Here is a 21,847-nt window from a genome sequence, read left to right on the forward strand (position 1 = left end):
AATGGCGTCTGTGACATCACTTTCAGCAACGCTTTATTTCAATGCCAAATGATTTGAAAATGTACATAAAATATGAATCACTTTCACATCTCATTTTATTTGCAACACAGTGTACTGGTCATATTGAACCATACAGAACCAAGTACAGCTGATGGGTGTATGACGCATACGCATACACACACACACACACACACACAGGATGTGTAAAATGTTAACGTAAACACGTAGTTACAAACTGGTTTTGAAAGCTCTTTCTTGAGGCTGTGTGGGTGAGACGCCCGGCGCTGAGCATTACACTCCGGTGCCCGCTCTCACAGCTCTATAATTAGCCGGGATCTAATCTGAGGTTGGATGTTGGTGGTGAGGCTCATGAAGAATCTCTTTTCCATTACCTTGAACCCACTGAACTGCCACAGTCTTAGTAAAAGTAACTGCAAATGCACTATAATTTAACTTTCACTTTGGTTAGAGAAAACAATGACGGCCTGAAATTATATTTTACTGGATTGTTTTAATAATGCTCCTTGGGAGTGAATCCTATGGCCTACATGAACTTCCTTTGTGAATGGGATCGCAACATCTCCCACTTCACAGACACAAACAAGCGGCTGACCTCCCCAGTCAAAGTAAACAGAATGAGGAGTTATTGAGTAAAGTGCTTAGCTTTATTTAGTTTCGCAAGCACTTTGGATCATCGCACGTTTCTTGAGATTAGCACCAATGACAATGTCCACGCATCAACGCACGCATGTAAAGAGCATGATTTCTCTTTATAAAGTGCACAGGGTGCGTGCACGCACACACACGCACACACACACACACACACACACACACACATCAATACTGCACAGAAAACCACAGTGGCTGGGCCATGGAACAGCAGATGTGCTTATGGTCTTTACAAATGGTACATGGTGAAGTGGGGATGAGCCATTGTGCCCAAAATCTGTAAACCTCCCCACACATCATCCCCTTCCCTCTGACCCAAATGTGTTCCTTGAGGCGTTCAAGGAGGAGCCACCGTGCCAGTAGTGTCACCACTGATGGGCGAGGGACAAAGGGTCAGGAGAGGGATCAGAGGTCACAGTCATGTTGAGCCTGGACGCTCTCTGGTCTGCAGACTACTGAAGTGCGCCTCCCTCAGGACTCTGTTGATGTCGTCGTAAGAGACACTGCTGCCATCACCATGGAAACCATGCTGCAAGGAACTACCAGAGTCTTCAGGCTTTGGGCTGAGGGAGCACTGGGTGATGCATTTGTTCTGGCTGTGTATGCATGGCCTGGTGGTGGCCACTATTGCTCTCTCTGGACTACTGATGCCATTACTGCTGTCGCTGCTGGAAGACTGTAAAAACCAGAACAGAGATGGGCTCTGAATTGTAGCTTCATGGATGGATGCAGATACTGTAAATAAAACATTCAGTGCTTTTCCTGACGGTGGTGCATTGCATTTACGACGCAGAGTTGCATTTATTTATACACGTGATTTCAGGCTGCTTGCCCCGTCTACAGTCAATAGGCTTTATATTAGATGGAAAATAAATGACCTTGGCAGATTTTGCCCCTCTCAAAAGAAGACTTTTTTTGGTCTAACAACAAATGTAACAGTCAAGTCAATCTCACCTCTGAATCCAAATCTGACAGGAGCAGGCTGGGACCCACCCCTGACCTCTTGGCCTGAGAACTCAGCTGTTGGTCCTCCTCACTGCCACAGCTATGGTGTCGCTTCCTGTGAAAAACAGAAATGGAAGAAGCATCGAGAAAAGTGAGTGCAGAGGACAGCAAAGTGAGCATAAGAGTGAAGGAGGGAGTGTGACAGAAGCGATGCAGGCAGGGGGGAAGAGATTGGGTGGAGAAAGGAAGAGTACCAGAAAGAGAGAAAATGAAGAGGAACCAAAAATAGCAACTCACACTTGGGCAGTTATATGATCAGACATGTGGCACTCCCTTTATGAGAACACATTGATTAACATACCTTCACTGGAGTCGTATATCTATATATTAAACATACAACATTGTGTATGTATATATATATATATATATATATATATATATATATATATATATATAACTGTCTTAATGTTAGCTTCTGATTCCTGAAATAGATGCCGGAGTTAACATGTTGCATTACAGCAGTGACACAATTGACCAAATGTAATGTTGTAATAATTAGCCTCTATTAATGAAAGATGTGTAAAAACGGTTATTCTTGTTACCTGCTGTCTGTCAGCATTTCTGCAGTGTTGACGGATGTCTTTTTTTGGGGACAAGGGAGCGGGGGGGGCAAAGAGAAAGGTTGACACTCCTTTTGAGTCGGATTGAGATATCAGATGTTAAAGCTTGTTACAGCTCCACGACCATTTCGTAGAAACTCCAGTGTGGCGAGCTCGCTCTTATATCCTCAGAAAGTCTCGGACGTGTGAGCGAGACCGACGGTTGAAGCACAGGTCCCCTTATGGAAAGCACGAGCCTCAGCCGTTAGTTCAGACCTGTCACTGTTCCAAGTCCAGTCCGCCCTGCCTGCGTCTCGGTGGGGGTGGAACAACCCGCTGCTGGGCGTCTGGGAGCGAAGCAGCTAACTGCGAGATATTCTCGGGTACGCAGTAAAATCTCGAGAAACTCCCGGCATGACAGCGAGCTAGCCGGCTAGCTGCTCCCGTGCGACGCGATACCAGCTAACTACTTGAGCTAACTACCGCTGCGCTGCGCGAACGTTACGCTCGCGGAAAGTTCTTCCGCTTTCGTATTCCGTCCCGCGGCCGTCGTTCACCGCACTTGACGCGGCTCCAATTCAAGGAACTAAATAAGAAAAGTTTGAAATGTATTTTTAATTTCGCTCGGAGGAGGATAACCGATAATAGGAGGTCGTTAGGCGTGCCATAGCAGCAGGCTTGTCTCCTTCGCTGGTCGTCAATGTTTCCTTAAAGGAGCTCCGCCCCCTGTTTACCTGACGTCATCGGAATATGTACAAACCGGAAATGGATTCCGGTCTCACCCTGGTGCCTCCATGGTGAACTAGTAAACTTCTAAATATTGGAACAGATTATGTTTTTTTCTAACACATGAATTCATTAATTTGTCGTAAAATAAGGATTATAATAGAGTGTCGAGGTGAAGATGTTGCGTCCTCGAACGGAAGTGTGGTTACAAACGTGTGCGTGTATGTGTGCGTGTGTGCGTGCGTGCGTGTGCGTGAGGGCGTGTGCGTGTGTGTGTGTGTGTGTGCGTGTGTGTGTGTGTGCGTGTGTGTGTGTGTGTGTGTGTGTAAAAAATAAAAATGCAAGAGGATGAAGGGTGCAATGCAGTGATCTCCAACTGGACCGTTGCATCATTTTGTTTTTCTTATTATTATTTTCTCGTGGAAATTAGGGGACTTGTTACGATTCCTGTGGAATAGGAAACCAAAAGATGCTGTTGGAATCACAATGAATGACCCTCTAACCCAAAGATTCCTGGAACTTTGTGTTTGGAGTGGCTTCTCTCAGCATTGGGGAGATTTCTACCACAATGCCACTTCTAAGAAAATCTAACTTTCTCTGTGATTAATAATGATCAATAATAATTGCGTTACTATGCACCTCAACATACTGTACATGTGTTGAAATACCAAACAAAAATATCAAAGGAGAGAGAAACAAAGTGAATCATACTCATGAGCATCAGTTGCCTCTGATTATGTAATGTGGCCGAGCTGCCACAAGATGGTGCTAGGTGAAAAACATACAATGCAGGAGAGATTTTTGTTTTGTTCCCTTAATCCTCACAACCGTGCTTGCAGGATTGGGTGTTTTCAGCTTTGCCAGGTATGATGACCTTCTACAGCCTTCTCTACCTTCTTCCCTTTTTCCCCTGTGAAAGGTTATTTTTGGGGAGTTTTTCCTGATTCGATGTGAGGTCCTGGGACAGGGATGTCGTATGTGTACAGATTGTAAAGCCCTCTCCGGCAAATTTGTAATTTGTGATATTGGGCTATACAAAATAAACTGAATTGAATTGAATTGAAACCCTGCTGCTGCGATCCTGCAAGGCTTCTAACACACACGCTACACCACTCAATCAATGTGTGTACTCTTAACCTTTGAGTGGTCTTTTCAAACGTCCTCCATCCCTTTATTTGTTCAATAGTACTGATAAAAACACTCAATATAGCAGGTTGTTTTCTTTTTGTCAGAAAACTCTGATGAAAGATACTTCTTTAAAGACAATGACCCATGAGATTGGCTACATGTTTGGAATAAAGCATTGCCAGTGGTGTAGCTGTGTCATGCAGGGCTCCAACCACCTGGAGGAGTTTGATCGCAGACCGCTGGATTTCTGTCCCACCTGCCTTCGGAAGCTACAGGTCGCTATCTGTTTCATAATATCCAAAAGATACAAGGTAAAAAAAACATTTCTTCATAGAAAACAGACGATAAACCCAAATTCATCTATTTTTAATCGTTTACAGTTGACAATAACATACAGTATAGTAGTACAACCTAGTTATGAAACGACCACCATCATGACAATCTCTCATGACGTGTTGAATTTGAACTTCTGTATATTTCAGTTCCAGTAAGTACCAGTAGGTTTCTAAGAATCATCGACACAAATAGAATACATAAATGTGCTTTACACTTCTGTGGAAAAATATATATATATAAAAGTTTTTTGGGACATTTTCTCCCGTGTCATTTTGATTAAGGCTTGATTCCGTTCACAAAGTAAGGCAAAGACACAATTTAGATGCCTTTATGTTATTTTTTGTACATCCTATGGTCGACAGGCCTGACTGCACAGACCAGTCAGACATCCAGACCAGAGGAGCCTCTGCCTGTCAGTCGGTATTCCTCTTTTCCAAAACCACTGAAGCCTTTCAGACACCCAGACAGGTGCCTTGGCATACTGGGAAAAAGATAAACTATTGTTCTTATCTAGATAAAAAAAAGTAATTTTCCTACAACTCTGACATATTCATGGATACCATTTAAAATATGTGCTTAACATTTTTGCTGCTATTTGAATGCAAAACAAAATCCTAGTTTTTCTTGACTGACACACAATTTCAGGACCACTAGAGACTTAATAAGGTGTATATTGTATTGATTTAGAAAGGTCAAATGGCACTTGTGTTTCCAGGCAGAATGAAATGCTGAGTTCATTCTAATACGTTTTCAGAATCTAAATTATCTAAAGACGCAATATGTACATAAAATATGTATATGTTAAAGTATATCAAATCAAAATGATGAATGAGTTAGTTTTGAGTGGAAGTTTATTAAAAAAAAAACCTTAAACCTAATAAAGGGGTTCAGACTCACACATGTTCATGACAAAAAGAGCTTGATTTTGACATCTCATATAATATAACATTGTATTCTCAGCTTGCTGATAGTTTGATTAAAAATCAACACTTTTAATGACAATTTATGGCTTTCACAGCTACACTTGCATCACAGTTTGCCTGCCTCGTTATGGTATTGTTTGCCGGCAGTTATTAGTTCATCAAGTAATAGTAATAGTGTTACGTCTTGCCTCTGGAATATCTCAAACTGAGGCTCCTCCATTGAAGCCTCATAAGGCTATTATACACATGTCCTGCAGCTGTATCTGTGCGTTTAAGTTGACATTGGAAGCTTAACTCACTTAAAGCTAATTTAGCAGCCTAACTTTAAACATTTGTAAGAACATTGACTTTAGAAAAACACAGTTTGGTGCATTAGGCAGGTAAGGCACAACATGTTATGCAGTAAAAGTTCTAAAGAATGCGCTCAGATCGTAAACACTTTTGGTCTTTCTCTTTCTTGTGTCTCTGCAGCACTACCGCTGTAGTCTTTACCCTCATGTGGTGTGACTCTTTTATTACTCATATCCTATCTTATCAGCTCAGGCAAAACGTATAACGTCCTGGACGTCTCTCGTGGCCTCCGGCTGCACGTCTACTTCACAGCAATCCTGAGGACTGTCAGTTTTTTTGTCTGGGCTGTGCACTCCACCCAGTTCCTCAGAGTCCTCTTCCCTTTCATGATCGTCTTCAGGGCCTTTTAAGTTCTTCCTCCTACAGATTAATCCTTTCTTCGCACGTTTCACCCAACCCAGGAACAGGGCACTGATTCCCATGCCGACTGCACAGGAGTAGAAGGCTGATCCATAGTTCTGAGTCACATCCACCAGCACACCTGGGGATAGAGGAGAATTAAAAGAGGGCCTCCAACAAAACCACGAGGGGTACATCTCAGCCTGTGGAAATAGTTGCAAAGTGCCTCCTGAGGGGGCTGAGAAAATAACCCTGATTATGTGATGTTGCCAGGGTTATCTCACTTTGGGCTAGGAGACTAGATTTGTTTTGACAAACTGAAGGTGTGGAGTTTATGAGACACTTACAAGAAAAATCTGAACTGTCCTTGTGTGTTAAAAAGATAAAAGCGGCAGTAAAGTGAAACCATAGCCAGTATTTATAATACACGTATCACTGCAAGATGACTCTTACCTCCAAGTGGGGGTCCAGCCAGCCCAGCAAAGCTTTGTATGAACACATAGACTCCAGCAGCCGAAGACATCCTCTCTATGCCCACCACATCATCCTCAGCCAGCATGGGGATGTGGCTGCATGCTATGGTTCCCATAAAGAACCCATATACAGAGGAGCACACAGCCAGGCCGTAGAACTCCGTAGCTAAAGTAAATCCAACCAGATCCGCCGTCATTGCAATCACACATGCCAGAAGCACATACAGCTTCTTCTTCCTGAACCGCTCCCGTGACAGAATCCACCCGATGGAGCATCGGCCAAAGATTTCAGCCACCGCCATGGCGGAGAGCATGTAGGTGGCGAAGTCCCGGCCCACACCTCGACTCACACTCAGCTCGATGATGTAGAGTTGAGGGGCGAAGAAGCCGAGCGTAGCGAACAGCCCGAACAGAGAATAGAGAATGAAGCTGCACTCTCTGAGGACGGAGAAATCTAGAAGTTTTGACTTCTTTGCAGATGGCTTTTCATCACCGGATTTCATTTCCCCATCTTTCATTACTGGTTTCTCTGCATCTTCGCTGTTTTTCTCCTCCATTTCAAATTCTCTAATCTCTGCCATAATGTTTCCCGCAGATTTCCGTGCGTCTTTGTGCAGTAAGGTCTTCTCCTCTGGGCTGCTGTCATCTAGGCCCTTTAGAGACTGGACACCAGAAACCCCAGTGATCTCAGAGCCTCTGGTTGGGTCATTGTCTGGACTATGGGAGAGTTGTTGTGCTTGTGAGGTATTGTTTATTATAGAGTCCTCTGGGTTTGTGCCCTCCGCAATTTCTGATGTACAGAGAGCTTCTAGTTCCTTGGAGGACACTGCGTTAGTCTCAATCTCATGGGTGGATCTGGGTTTGATAACGATTGGCCGAAGCAGAGCACCACAGATGATTATGATGCTCTGCAAAGCTCCCATCACTGCCATGCTATGTCGCCAGCCAATATGGTCCCTCAATGTAGAAAAGGCTGAGGGGCAAGAGGAGGTATTAAGTGAGTATTCATCAATAAAATAGCATACACAATGAGGTCATACGTGTGGAGGGTTCGCGATGTGACAGACTGTTCTGGAAATGCCCAAAAGAAACAGAGGACATGGTTCCTTGGTACCTGGGCCCCATTCCTCGTACCTGGCTAACTGAGTTAGCCGGATCATTTTCAGGATAAGATTACATAAGACAGGCTTTTCGGTTCGTCAAAGCAAGTTTGGCAAAATCACCATAGCAACACATCCAAAAACTTGAAACTGCTCCCGCGCAGGCTAACTTAAGTTAGGTGGATAAGCTGGCAGCTCCCTTCCTCAGAGATCCCATTGATGAAGGAGTGATAATAGTTAGATTAGCGTTTTATAGGGAGAGAGTTCAAGATCGCCAAGATCCGTTATCACGTCCTGATGACTTCCTATACGAACGCTATCGATTCTGCCCTCATTTATTTACAGACCTTCTCAAGCCATGAAATCGCCCTCTGGCCCAAACGAGCCAGATGTTGTCAATCGAAAAGTCTTTCACAGCATTAATGTGCAGGTACTTATGGCATAATTTTCCTTAAATTACATTGCTATAAAAACAATCAGATGTCTTTGACAATAGGGTTCATGGACCTTGCAATGCCTGCTGGAGGCTAATCATGTACTGTACGATATCCATGACCTGACCGTAATTCATCTTAGGTGATCTGTGACTCCTCCTGCTTCATAACAAATGTTGGGGCCAAATGATCGGGCTCCGTCCACGACTCCAGAATATTGTAGAACATCATTAAGGTGGACTCATGAGAAGAAGAGAGAGAATCACACATAATGTTTCTTTTCACTGCTTCAATTGATTGAATTTCTGATTATGAATAATAGATACATACATACATAATGATCCGCACACATATATTCTAACTCCTAGTTCTATATGGTCATCTACACATACATATATATACACATATATAGTACATGATACATAAGCGCATACAATACATATATCCTCATAAGTATAATTTGTATCAATTAGATACTCTTTGGGCTTGTTTTGATCTACTTATTATATAATAGATCATTATTATAATAGATCATTATTTTAGATCTCATTGGATGATGCCATTAAGCCAACTGCCAGCATGCACATTTAAAGAAATATAATTGGATGGATTGGGGCGATGAGGCACTTAAAATTAGCCGATACATTTTCCCAACACTTATGCTGCGTTCACACCAAAAGCGTTGCGAGTAGATTTCATGAACGTCAATGCACAGACGAATGGATGTGAATAAAGCACATTTTCATCCAGTTATCCAGACGTAGTCGGTGAAAGTTACCGAGCTGTGTGAGCTTACGTGTGATGTTATCTATATGTATATATATATATATATATATCTATATATATATATATATAGATATATCTATATCTATATATATACATACACATACATACATATATGATATTAATGTTATGAACCCAAACACGAGGGCATTAGATGTTCCCACGTTTGTGGGATTTACACAACAAGTATAAAGCAGAAATACTGGTTATTTCATCCATGGTGGATGGCGGAAATTATAACTGTTTCCACAGAGATAAGCCACGCCCCCTCTCCAGCATGAATGAAGTGAATGAATAAACCACAAATAGTCGGGCGATTAAAGCGTTGTGAATATTCATGTGAGCGCAGCATGCTTCTTGTCTAGCCCTCACAGCGGTGGCAGTGTTAGATGTTAACATGATTATGGTCTGGAATTCCTCATATACGTTCATGATCATCTCCTGCTCCTCAGCGGAGAAAAAGAGGCTCTTCCTTTCAGTTTATTTGCCTTTGTGCTGTTAGAAAATCATGCTTTCGGTGATCGACGCTTCCCCCTTTTGAAGTAGGACGGGAACGCGCAACTATCCTGAGTACTGATTGTTTGAGCACGGGTCAGCCTTTGAGAAACCGAGATAGCCTGATTTCAATCATCGGGTGGATAATAGGACATTTGATCGACTTAGTTGAACCACGTACGAGGAATGTGGCCCTGTTCTTTGCTCTTAGTTCCCACTATAGGCTTTGAAACAGGTAAATATTGCATAGTCAGATTTTTTACGGCTAAATAGTTTCCTCGAACAGCTGGGCATTGGTATTTATCAAATAACAGGAATAAAGTGTGTATTTGTTGTGTACTTTTTATTAGTATGTGGGATTAACTCAAATCAAACTACAGTTCCCATGTTCATGTTAAGTAAGAAAAATGTCAGTCCAAGTGTGGCTATTTAAGTGTTTTTAATAGTTTTTGGACAACTACACAGATTACTTGTTAGTGGAATCAATTGATGGTCAGTTTCATCTTTTTTTTGGTCATTTTTGACAGTAAGAAAAAAAATTATAATATTGCCTAAACTTAACATTTAAGATGGCATCTGAATCTTCTAATACAAATATGTCTTTACACATTTTATTTCAAACCCGTTGCTTACGTTTTCCTATCACTAAATAAGTTGTAGAGGTCACCCTGCCTTAAAGAGTTGCAAACTCCAGAACAACTAAAAAAAACAAATTGATCACATTGCTTTCCTTATAAAACATCCGTGGAGGGCCGTTGCACTTACCTGGTGCGAGGGCAAACATGGACAGGGACTCTCCAGTGGAGGCCACGGCTGTGACCAGAGACCGTCGACGTGTGAAATACTGGGAAAGGATGGTCACGGTGGGCAGGAAGGTCAGACAGTAGCCCAGACCTGCAGTGGAAAAGATTCAAGCTTGTATATTGTAATTCAGATAGACAAGCTGCTAAAAAACAAACTCAAACAATATTAGCTTAATGTGCTGTTCAAATAGGAAGACAAGGGAAGAAGAAAGCAATTAAATACCTGCAATTAAACCATAGGTGATGTACATTTGATTGATGGAGCTGGTAAAGCTGGTTGCAATGGTACCGGATGCAATAAGTAATCCTCCAATCATTACAACAAGTTGGAACCCAAAGCGGTTCGTCATCACTGCGGAGAGAGGACCTGAGGCCCCATTAAAAGTTGTTTAGTGTAGACAGCGGAACAGTAATTCTCACAAATTCATGATCATTTTCAATCTATAGTCTGTTCTTTACTTGGTTGCTCCCACATAACCCGATCAGCTGTACTCACCATTAAAGGTCATGACAAACACGCAGATGGAGACAATCCAGGAGACCCGACTGTTGGTCTCTCCAAACTCGTCCATCAGGTCCTGGAGGAAGATGCCAAAGATCTTAATGGTACCATAGGTGAAAGCCCCCACCAAGAAGAAGGCCACAGCAACCACCCATCCCCAGCCTCCGTCAGGGGCTTCTGTGTACACATTGGGCCCCAAGAAACGTGTCCCCTTCATTCCACACAGTGCCATGTCCTGTAAAGAGAAATTACAGTTTTAGTGACTGGTAGAGTGAAGATGAAATTGTAAATATCCTAAATAAAAAAGCCCAATACACACAAATGGTGTCATTTTTCCTAGGAAGAACAAAGTTATGGATATCTGTAATTAGAATTTCCGTATAGGAAAGATGTCAGTGTGGATATCTGAAATACTTTTTGATTACAGATATTTGCAATTATTTTCACTCCTGATGTTAAATGTCAAAACGGCCACTTAAGGTCCACTTAAACTTGTCAAGATTTAAATAGTTTTTGAAATATATAAATATCTCTAAATCTTCAAATACAATTTCTACTCTTAACAATGTTATTGTGAATATCTTTAATTACAATTATGACAATTAACAATACCATTTTGACAAGGATAAATGTAATTATGGAAATCTAAAATGTAATTACAGATAGCAGGACAATGTATTAACTTTATTTCCATAATTAAGAGGGGGGGCTAATGTTAAATAGTCCCAGACGTCACGCGCGGCGGCTGACGCCATGCTCAGTGCGGCGACTATAACTAAATACACACTTCGTAAGTACTTGCATGTCTGTTTGAGCCATGTATTTAATCTCCGTGCCGCCATGAACAGTGTTTTACTCACTCGAACATACTGGTGTGTATCGAAGCGGCGCGTGTTAATCGGGTCTCACCTCCGTGGAGCTGTTTCAGAGCCAAGAGACGTTATTAATCCTCAATTCGCTCGACTATTCATGCTGTCTTCCTCCTCGTGTCTCGCGCAGCTACCAATGAACTTTCCGACACATTCGCACGCGCGTACGTTCTGCAAACACGCACACGTGGGGAAGAACACACTCAAAGGCGCGTAACACGCTGTGCCGGACACAACGGGCTCTCGTTCTCGGACCCCCTTCCCTGGAAGTGTGCTTGGAGGGGTGAGGGGTTTACGAGATCGGGTTACCGGGTGTTCTCCCCCACAGTCCCCAGGGACAGGTCTGAGTTCACGGCTGGTGCGGGAGAGACTGGCCCAGTCCCAATGTCCCCCCTAAAAGCCCTCAGACCCTGAACCCTCAGGGCTTACTGAAGTCACCTGGTAAATGCAGCACGTGTGAGAGACTGAGAGCTTGAAATGGTGTAAATATGAATGAGACAACACTTTGCAACATATCACGTGACCATGACTCGTTTGACTTGTTTTTGTCCAAACAGCTTCAATAACAAAACGAAATGTTTGATGAATAAATCTGTGTAAAAATATAATTATATATATATGTATATATATATATATATATATATATATATATATATATATATATATATATATGTATATATATATATATATATATATATATATATGTATATATATATATATATGTATATATATATATATATATATATATGTATATATATATATATATATATATGTGTGTGTGTATATATATATATATACACATATATATATGTATATATATATATATATATTTATGTATATATATATGTATATATATATGTATATATATATATATGTATATATATATATATATATATATATTTATTTCATGTGTTTTCATGTTCAGTCTTTAATCTTTAATGTTGTTGTGTAAATGTAATTTATCGGCCTGAACACCCATGTGCCGTACTCTTTGTTACCATTTCTTTTACGTCTCCATTCTTCCATTGGTAACTGCGTGTTTAACGTTACATTGTAATGAATTGTGGGTAATTCCCTTAGGCAAAGTCGGCATCTAATGCTGTCTTATGGAAAGGATTCATAAAGGGCTCAAAATGGGTCTGCCGGAGAGCCCTCAAACACTCGACGATGTGACAGTGGGACAGCCCTCAACTCTCAAGGACTTAGCAGGAGCGCGCCTCAAAGTCCGTGAGTCCGTAAGGGTGGAGATTGGCATTGGGCCACTCTATTCGGCCTCGGTTCATTGTCCAAAACGCCCACTCCACAACCTCCCCACACCTTGATTATCCCTCCACGGTCTGACTGGAGGAATGACAGCAATCTCTCTAAAGTGACCATCAAATGTAGACCTTTTCTGCAGACCGTTTGCGTCTTTCAATTGTATGTGCTGATATCTCTCTGTTTTTTGTGCATGTTAACAAGGTTATAGGAAGAAATTGATTTAAGGCAGGAAAGCATGGTTGTATTTATCTTAATCCCTGTTTACAAGCTTGTTTATTGTTTCCATGGTATAATACAGCAATTATTTTTAAGTGTTTAAATTGTGTGCTCACTTTATGACCTCCCCTCACTGACCATTGCAGATCTTTACCCAAAATGGTGGAGGGTTCACCCCGTTGCTTTTGTTTGGGATGCTGATGTGTGGTCTGCTGCTCCACACGGGGTCCCGACATGGAGCCAGTGTGAACACGCCCAGTAAGAAGCCCAATTTTATCATCATACTGGCAGATGATATTGGCTGGGGTGACCTGGATGCTTACCAGCCTGCAGAGAAGGCCAACAACACGCCGTACCTCACCCTGATGGCGGAGCAAGGACTAAGGTCGATAACTCATTCCTTAATTCTGATGTATTAAGTAGCTCTACATTTCATTTAATATTCTCAAAGTCCGGTGTAAATCCCGTGACCCCAACCTCTCTAAAAGTATCCTTAAAAATATCCTCACTTCTTCCAGATTGACAGACTTCCATTCTCCTGCCTCCACCTGCTCCCCATCCCGCGCTGCCATCCTGACAGGCCGATATGGCCTGAGAAATGGCGTGACTCATAACTTTGCTGTGAGCTCTGCGGCCGGTCTGCCTCTGTCTGAAGTCACCTTGCCCCACCTCCTACAGACAGCGGGGTATTACACCGCCATGATTGGGAAATGGCACCTCGGCCACAATGGACCATATGGTCCAACTAACAGAGGTAATTGGGAGCTTGGTATTTCCATTGCCTACAGAAATGGACAAATCAAAATTCAACACAAATAAACCCGATTACCATCCATTGTTAGCTATGTTTTGTTTGTCACCTCGTGGGTATCCTTTTGTAAAAATGTGTGATGTCTCTTTGGCAGGCTTTGACTACTACCTTGGTATTCCCTACAGTAATGACATGGGCTGCACTGACATACCCGGGTATAATTTGCCACAGTGTCCTCCCTGTGACTCATCTGGACCTCAGGTGATCAGGTGTGTCTGTGCTCCATACCTCAACAAATATGACAACTCAGGCCATAATGGATTTCATTTATCTTTATTTGAAAGGGCAGTTGCAATTTCACATATTTCCAATATTGGGCATGAAACTCAGAGAGATCACTAATGTTCAACTCCCTAGTTGGGGTTTTACTCCCTAGTTGGGATTTTACATGAACAGTGCAATTAAATATAGAGCTTTCTATATCATAAAAACACAATATAATATACTGTGGACACATTTAAATATACATCACACAATACCAATACCACAATACATGTTGGTCAGCTGCATTTTTATTTACCTGTCTACATTCGGATAGCATATTTTAAGAGAAACTAACGGTTATTGTTTTTGCTGATTTACAAGATCATGCAAAAATGTAATCATAAACCTTTCATATCAAAGTAAAACGTAATGTGGCGAATGCACAACTGTTATGTCTAATACATTGGGAGTCATAACCAGCTTATTATTTACCAAACACAATATGGTACACGTATGGTAAATAGTGCAAAGTGCTTCCTGTCTGATCAGGCCACACTATGCCTACCCTATGCCTTTCTAACTAGTTCCAAAACCTGTAATCACTCGTAACATATACCAAGTATCGTGTTATTATTCTCCATTGTTCCCATGCTTTAGATTGAAGAGGAGTGTACATGGAGGCTGCTATTCCACAGTGGGCCTTCCTCTGATTGAAAACAGCAGTATTGTGGAGCAGCCGCTTGACCTGTGGACCCTAACGGAGCAATACAAATCTGCTGCGACCAGGATTATACACAATGCAAGGTACAGTACGGCTGCAAAAAAACACGATGCATTAAGACATTTATATCAGACTGCTGACGCGTGTGACATTTATAAAAGACATTTGAATTTGACACAAATGTATCTCCTCTCTTTCTCATATTTCCTAAATACAGTCTGTGGAGTAACAGGGATGCATGTTTGTGTGTGTGATCTGTCAACATCATGTTACTATGATATACTGTTTCATAGTGCCTCCATACAGATGATTGTATAAATCACAAGGCGTGAGCTCACCTTGTATTCAACCTAATTATGCAACCTGGGTGTTTAATTAAGCCAGGGCTCAACAATTAGGACTGCCCGTTGGCCTGGGGCTAGGAAAATGCCACATCGGTTAATTAAATCCAGCAACTCACTTCAGCATTTCACAACATGTGTTTACTTGGGTGGCTAGAGGATATGGGTGAAACTCCTGATTCATTCACTCAAATAAAGGGATAAATACACAAATAAAGCTTATTTGATAACCGCTAATAAATAAAACAATTTGTCTAGAGGCAAGTAAAAATGTACTTTATGAAAATAGGTTTCTGACCTACTTTGTGTCAGTATGTCGTCCACAGATCAGCAGCTGACGATACCTAGTCCGTCAGTGTAAATGAGGACAAAAGGTTTCTTAAAAAGTCCACGAAACTCTCGTCTCCAATGTCACGCGAGATATTGGTAGCCTGATCATTAATCATAGCCGAGTCTTTTTTTTTTTCTGCAGCTGTTATCAGTAAACAGACCTGAGTAGTTTGAGATTATTACCTGTGTTTAATTTAGGGAAACACAAGGAAGGAAGATCAGCAGCATTTATAACCCCCTGAAGTGCAATGGTATGGCTTCTCTTTTTTTACTGGTTTTGGAAGATACTGGAGTTTTATTCCTATTTGTCGATACCCAAAAGATTACGTAATGCCAGTATGAAGCTTAGGAAGTTTAGTTCCTTAATATAAAGCTGTTGATCTGGATAACCTGCCAATACAGGTTTTGTGAAGCTTGTTTTTTGTGTTTGTATGCGTCACGGGCTGTCTGGAAGGCAAAGCTCTCCATTTACTGGTCGGTCTACGTTCCAACCCTCACCTATGGTCACGAACTCTGGGTCGTGACCGAAAAAAACGAGATCTCGGATACAAGCGGCCGAAATGAGCTTCCTCCGTAGGGTGGCCGGGCTCAGCCTTAGAGATAGGGTAAGGAGCTCGGACATCAGGGGGGAGCTTGGAGTCGAGTCGCTGCTCCTTCGTGTCGAAAGGAGTCAGCTGAGGTGGTTCGGGCATCTAGTCAGGATGCCTCCTGGACGCCTCCCATTAGAGGTTTTCCGGGCACGTCCAACTGGTAGGAGGCCCCGGGGAAGACCGAGGACACGCTGGAGGGATTATATCTCCCGGCTGGCCTTGGAACGCCTTTGGGATCCCCCAGAATGAGCTGGAAAGTGCTGCGGGTGAGAGGGAAGCCTGGGTCGGCCTGCTGAACCTGCTGCCACCGCGACCCGACCCCGGATAAGCGGCTGATAATGGATGGATGGATGGACGGGCTGTCTGGGTGGGGCAGTGCAAGAGAGCTGGAAAAACAGGGACAATCAGAAGGTTTAAAACAAAGAGGACGGTTTATTGTCACGGGCAACTCGGGTGACTCATTTAAACCAACATTTAAAAAAAAGTCCATCAATAAACATAAAGCGTCCCGGAGGAGAAAGTGGTTCCTTAAACAAAAAAAACTTAACACAGGAAAGTCCAGGTTAGGGTGTCCTCCTCTTCGTAGTCCTCTGTTCTCCTTTTCTTCTCATGGATGTCCCAGCTCCCCTCTGTCTTTTATGAAGCTCCCAGCCCTGCCTCAATTAGGTGCCTGCAGCTGGGTAAGTGAGGCACTCTGGGAGATGTAGTGTCGGCAACAGCGGCCATTTGTGGTATGGCCACTGATCATGAGTGGGAATAAGATAAGATAAGATATTACTTTATTCATCCCCAGGGGGAAATTTCGTGAAGCAGTAGCAAACATGTTACATATATACAATACAATAAAAGTTTTGCCTTGCACAGGGAACTGAACGCTGCTTTCATTTCCCTTTCCCCAGAACTGAACGCTGCTTTCTTCTTATTAAGAAGTGCTTTCAGATCACTGGTGATCCACGACTTGTTGTTCGGGAATATATGTTGTGTGTGTGTTTTGCAGGGACAGGAGGAGGGCAAGTACACCCTGTTGATTGCAGCTGTCTGGCAACTTGCCTTCATTACAGGGTCATGTGAACTGTTCAATAGCCAACAGTGTACTCAGTGTTTAAAACGTAACTAGAATGTGGCTTGGGCATATTTCTGATCCCAGTTAAACACTAGTAGTAATTACTTTGTTTTAACCTCTTTGAAATTATATTTGGCAATTATGGTTGTTTTCTAATTTCTGTTTTTTACAGGTTTAATTCAGATTTCATTTAAATTGGGCCATGCACTGTATTAGAGTTTAAAAGTATTGAGTTAAGTTCAAATTAAGAACAATATATATGTGTGTGTGTGTGTGTGTGTGTATGTATATATATATATATATATATATATATATATATATTAATCTCTCTCACTCACTCACTCACTCTCTTACTCACTCACACACACACACACACACATCCGGAAAGTATTCACAGCGATTCACTTTTTCCACATTTTGTTATGTTACAGCCTTATTCAAAAATGGATTAAATTCATTATTTTCCTCAACATTCTACACACAACAACCCCTAATGACAAAGTGAAAACTGTTTTTTGCAAATCTATTAAAATAAAGAACGAAAACACAACATGTACATAAGTATTCACAGCCTTTGCTCAATACTTTGTTGAAGCACCCTTGAGCAATTACAGCCTCAAGTCTTCTTGGGTATGATTCCACAAGCTTGGCACATCTATTTCTGGGCAGCTTCTCCCATTCTTCTTTGCACACAATGAGTAATTCAATATTCAGGAAAAAGAGACAGTCGTATGTTCACACCAATAAACGACTGAAAATATAAAACGTTAATTAGTGGAGCATAGTTATATTGATAGAAAATTGGTTAAAAACTACACATTTACTATTTGTTTGCCCCCATGAACTTTAAAGTAGGAAACCTTCTTCAGTGATCTATGAATGGCACACAGAATATTTTCCAACATGATTGAATCCACAAAACATACTTCAGTTAATTTTTCAGCAGTGTACTGCAAAATGTCTAAATGCCATGTTGTGGGTGCCAGTATCATATGTATGCAAGCCACTAAACATTAGCAAATAAGAAATATATAGTTATTGCTTTATGTTGTACAAATCATTGAAGTTCCCATTATTGATTGTCTCTGCAGCAAGCGAGGACAGCCCTATCTCCTCTACATAGCGCCTGGCTCACATGCATGATCCCCTGGCCCCTCCGCTCCTCCCAGATGCCTCCGCCACCAGCCGTCGCCCAGACGACAGTGAAGTGTACACTGCAAGCCTGCGAGAGATGGACAGCCTGGTGGGGGCAGTAAAGAGCACATCCGATGCCACAGACAAAGACAACACTCTCATCTGGTTCACTGGTTAGTCTGCTGGATGGATTATGTCTGCTCTCCCACACTACCAGTGTCATAGCTATTCTGGAAATAGTCGCAAACACACTCTTATGTGTGTGCGTTGTGTCTAGGTGACAACGGTCCCTTGGAAAAGAAGTGCCGGTATGCAGGAAATGTGGGACCTTTCGTGGGAAAGTGGCAGACCAGCAGAGGTATGATGAAAATAAACATCCTGAGAAATTGGAAACTCCTTTCATGCATGCTTTATGAAGGAGATTGATACTGTATAGATTATATTTTGCTTGTGTGTTAGGTGGAGGCTCAGCTAAGCAGACCACCTGGGAGGGAGGTCACAGGGTGCCAACAGTGGCTTATTGGCCTGGGAGGATCCCTGCAAACACCACCAACTCAGCCCTGCTCAGGTACTTCCATTTGACCAGTAAGCAGAGACTAAATCCATCAAATACATTACATTATGTTTGCTGAAATTGATTGGATACCAAAAATAAATTCCACCAGCCGCCACTTACAATAAGTGCATTCAACCACGAGTACAAACCATTTCTTCAAGAAAGCCAAACTACAAAATATCATAAGTAAGTGCCATTCAAGTGCTACTGACGTGCTAATCTGGTTTTATTCAAGGTATAGTTGGAAAAGATGTGTTTTTTAGTTTCTGACAGAAGATGTAGAGACTTTCTGCTGTCCTGATGTCAGTGGGGAGCTCATTCCACTAATGAGGAGTCGGGACAGCAAATTCTGTCGAGTGTTTAGCTCGCAGTGACCGAGTCACAAGTTGATTGGTAGATGCGGAGTGAACGGGCTGGGATGTAAGGTCTGACCATGTCCTGCATGTAGACTGGACCCGATCTGTTCGCAGCACGGTATGCAAGTACCAATGTTTCTCTCGACTCGACTACTGCGACTCCTTCCTTTCCGGCATAAATCAAAAATCCATCTCCCGCCTCCAACTAGTCCAGAATGCAGCAGCTCGGCTTCACATGACTCCAGTCCTGGCCTCTCTCCACTGGCTCCCTGTTAGTTTTAGAATTGATTTTAAGATTTTGCTGCTCACTTTTAAAGCACGCCTGGGTCTGGCCCCAAGCTACATCATTGAAATGTTAGCCCATATGAGCCAGCTCGCAGCCTTAGATCCTCCGGTGGGGCCCTTCAAGGCCCTTCAAGGCTCTTCAAGGCCCTTCAAGGCCCTTTTGGGCATTCCAAAGTCAAGGCTTAAATCAAAGGGTGACCGTGGCTTTTGCCATCAGAGCCCCTCGACTTTGGAACGACCTACCTGAGGGGATAAGACTAGCAGAATCAGTAGCTTCTTTTAAATCACTTCTTAAAACCCATTTTTATAGAACTGCTTTTAAGTGATTGTCGTCCTTTTATGCAGTTTCCCCTTGTTTCCCCTATTTAGTTTGTCTGTTCTGCTTTATTTGTATTTGTAATTTTCTATTCCTCTATTGTGTTCATTTGCCTCATGTATTTCTGAAATGTTTACTTGTATTGATGTTATGTTTTTACCGTGCTTATATGTAGAGCACTTTGTAAACTCTGTTTTTAAAGGTGCTATATAAATAAATGTATTATTATTATTATTATTATTATTATTATTATGTACCTACAGGAACGTGTTGTCGCAGTAATGTCGGCAGTCAGGGAGAGTTGACTGTCAAGTGTCACACCGAGGTTCCTGGCAGTCGGGGTCGAGTCAACACAGAGTTGAAGGGAATGGTCTGGTCGTGGGTAGGAGAGCCTTTTCCTGGAAGGAAAAGTAGTTCAGTCTTGTCCAGGTTCATTTTCAGGTGGTGTCCAGACCTCCACTGCGAGATGTCAGTCAGACAGGCAGAGATTCGTGCTGCTACCTGTGTTTCTGATTGGGGAAACGAGAGGATCAGTTGGGTGTCGTCAGCATAGCTGTGGTAGGAGAAGCCATGCGAGCGAATGACAGAGCCGAGAGAGTTGGTGTACAGAGAGAAGAGGAGAGGACCCAGAACTGAGCCTTGAGGGACCCCAGTAGTGAGAGGACAAGGCTCAGACACAGATCCTCTCCAGGTTACCCGGTAAGTGCGGTTGTTGAGGTAGGATGAGAAAAGGGAGAGAGCAGTGCCTGAGATACCCATGTCCTTGATCCTATGTTTAGTTTTTACCTCGGGACTCAGTGTTTCCTAGATATGATGGACCCAATTCTGTTGACTGAAGCATAGTTCTCTGAGCAGGAAGATGCATTGAGAGACATTTTAACTATGCTAAACAGGATGGTAATGTCGGTCGGTCCTCTACTTTTTTCCAGACTGAAACTTGCATTTTTTTGTCTTTTATTTAAATATGTTCACAACTATTGGATGGATTGCCATGAAACTTGGCAACTCGGAGAGGATGAATCGTGGCTTTGGTGATTCCAGCACTTTTCATCTCGTGCCACCAGCAGGTCAAAGATGTCAAATTAAGACTGCATGATGCAAAACAATCTCCTCCTCTCCTTTTGCAGTGGAATGGATATCTTCCCAACCCTTCTGTCCTTGGCAGAGGTAACTCCCCCCTCAGATAGACGTTACGATGGCATTGACGTCACGAATATCTTCCTGCACGGTGATAAGACTGGTCATGAGGTTTGTTTTCAGTCTTCCTTTGTTTGTATAAATAATTCCCCTGTATTGTCAGTGGGGGTCGTGGATTAGGATTCTCGTTGCGGACACAAGTTCTTCTCTTCTTTCTTGTAGTTTCTGTTCCACCCGAACAGTGGCGCTGCGGGGAGGTTTGGTGACCTGCAGACAGTTCGAACAGAGACGCACAAAGCGTTCTACATCACAGGTACGCAATGTGTCCACAGGACAAAAAACAATCTACATTACAGTCAGTGCTCATTATCGTGTGTCTGCAGCGCTGCTTGTTATGTTAGACACATATCCTCTTTTCTTTGCAGGTGCAGCTGAGGCGTGTGGCGGTGCAACAGGAATGGAGCAACTCCATGACCCGCCGTTGATATTTGACCTGGAGCGCGACGAGGCGGAGGAAACACCCCTGGATGTCGAGACACCTGAATACCAGGCGATAGCCGAGAGGGTCGTCCGCGGGAGGGAGAAGTTGTTATGGGGACATTGCCACCGACAAGTCTGTGTCCACAGCAGACTACAGCACAGACACATCCGCCGCGCCCTGCTGTGACCCAACACAGGCGGTGTGCCGCTGCCACCCACTAGGCTGAGGGGCGGGGAAACCACACACAACACACACACACACAGGCACACACACTGAAAGAGTGAAAGAGAAGCACACTGTCAACGCAAACCGGCCTAGAGACAAACATCTTCTTTTGATGTGCTCAGCTTTTGTTTGCAAAGAGTTGCAGGCGGCTGCACTTTGACCAGTTGTGAGATCAACACATTTAAAAAAGATATATCAGACAGTAAAGACAAAACTACAATTTATAAATCCATTTGTTGCAGTGTAATTAAATTAATTAATGCTTGTTAATGTCCATAGCTTTATTATTATTATTATTATTATTATTATTTGTTGGATATTTGAGATTTATCAAAGGATATAAACA

At 42.5% G+C, this 21,847-nt stretch overlaps 4 protein-coding genes across 5 annotated transcripts; 2 read left to right on the top strand and 2 right to left on the bottom strand.

The window, feature by feature from the left end:
- Positions 1 to 16: 16 nt before the first annotated feature.
- On the bottom strand, positions 17 to 2,953 carry si:dkey-21c1.1 (protein FAM104A-like). The gene is made up of 3 exons (XM_034558486.1): positions 2,217 to 2,953; positions 1,624 to 1,729; positions 17 to 1,345 (listed from the first exon to the last, which is right to left on the bottom strand). The coding sequence occupies exons 1-3, from the start codon at positions 2,231 to 2,233 to the stop codon at positions 1,088 to 1,090; spliced, it is 381 nt and encodes a 126-aa protein (XP_034414377.1). The 5' UTR covers positions 2,234 to 2,953; the 3' UTR covers positions 17 to 1,087.
- Positions 2,251 to 5,833, top strand: LOC117749081 (archaemetzincin-2). The gene is given in 7 exon segments (XM_034559294.1): positions 2,251 to 2,312; positions 2,406 to 2,596; positions 3,370 to 3,434; positions 3,436 to 3,493; positions 3,782 to 3,803; positions 4,153 to 4,378; positions 5,798 to 5,833. Coding segments are annotated over 7 exon segments (660 nt in total).
- LOC117748494 (monocarboxylate transporter 7-like) lies at positions 5,237 to 11,967 on the bottom strand. 2 transcript variants are annotated; one of them, XM_034558309.1, is made up of 6 exons: positions 11,516 to 11,967; positions 10,601 to 10,841; positions 10,328 to 10,471; positions 10,067 to 10,195; positions 6,470 to 7,462; positions 5,237 to 6,158 (listed from the first exon to the last, which is right to left on the bottom strand). In XM_034558309.1, the coding sequence occupies exons 2-6, from the start codon at positions 10,836 to 10,838 to the stop codon at positions 5,866 to 5,868; spliced, it is 1,797 nt and encodes a 598-aa protein (XP_034414200.1). In that variant the 5' UTR covers positions 10,839 to 10,841; positions 11,516 to 11,967; the 3' UTR covers positions 5,237 to 5,865. The 2 variants fall into 2 exon arrangements, with proteins under 2 accessions (XP_034414200.1, XP_034414201.1); XM_034558310.1 differs by having other exon boundaries at positions 11,467 to 11,967.
- arsg (arylsulfatase G) lies at positions 11,342 to 21,831 on the top strand. The gene is given in 13 exon segments (XM_034558311.1): positions 11,342 to 11,396; positions 13,098 to 13,336; positions 13,470 to 13,705; positions 13,857 to 13,971; positions 14,624 to 14,770; positions 18,103 to 18,136; positions 18,138 to 18,318; positions 18,423 to 18,503; positions 18,605 to 18,713; positions 20,786 to 20,906; positions 21,018 to 21,108; positions 21,221 to 21,387; positions 21,389 to 21,831. Coding segments are annotated over 12 exon segments (1,587 nt in total). The 5' UTR covers positions 11,342 to 11,396; positions 13,098 to 13,145; the 3' UTR covers positions 21,503 to 21,831.
- The last annotated feature ends 16 nt before the right edge of the window (positions 21,832 to 21,847 follow it).

Source organism: Cyclopterus lumpus, chromosome 19, assembly GCF_009769545.1.
Source record: "Cyclopterus lumpus isolate fCycLum1 chromosome 19, fCycLum1.pri, whole genome shotgun sequence".
NCBI lineage: Eukaryota > Metazoa > Chordata > Actinopteri > Perciformes > Cyclopteridae > Cyclopterus > Cyclopterus lumpus.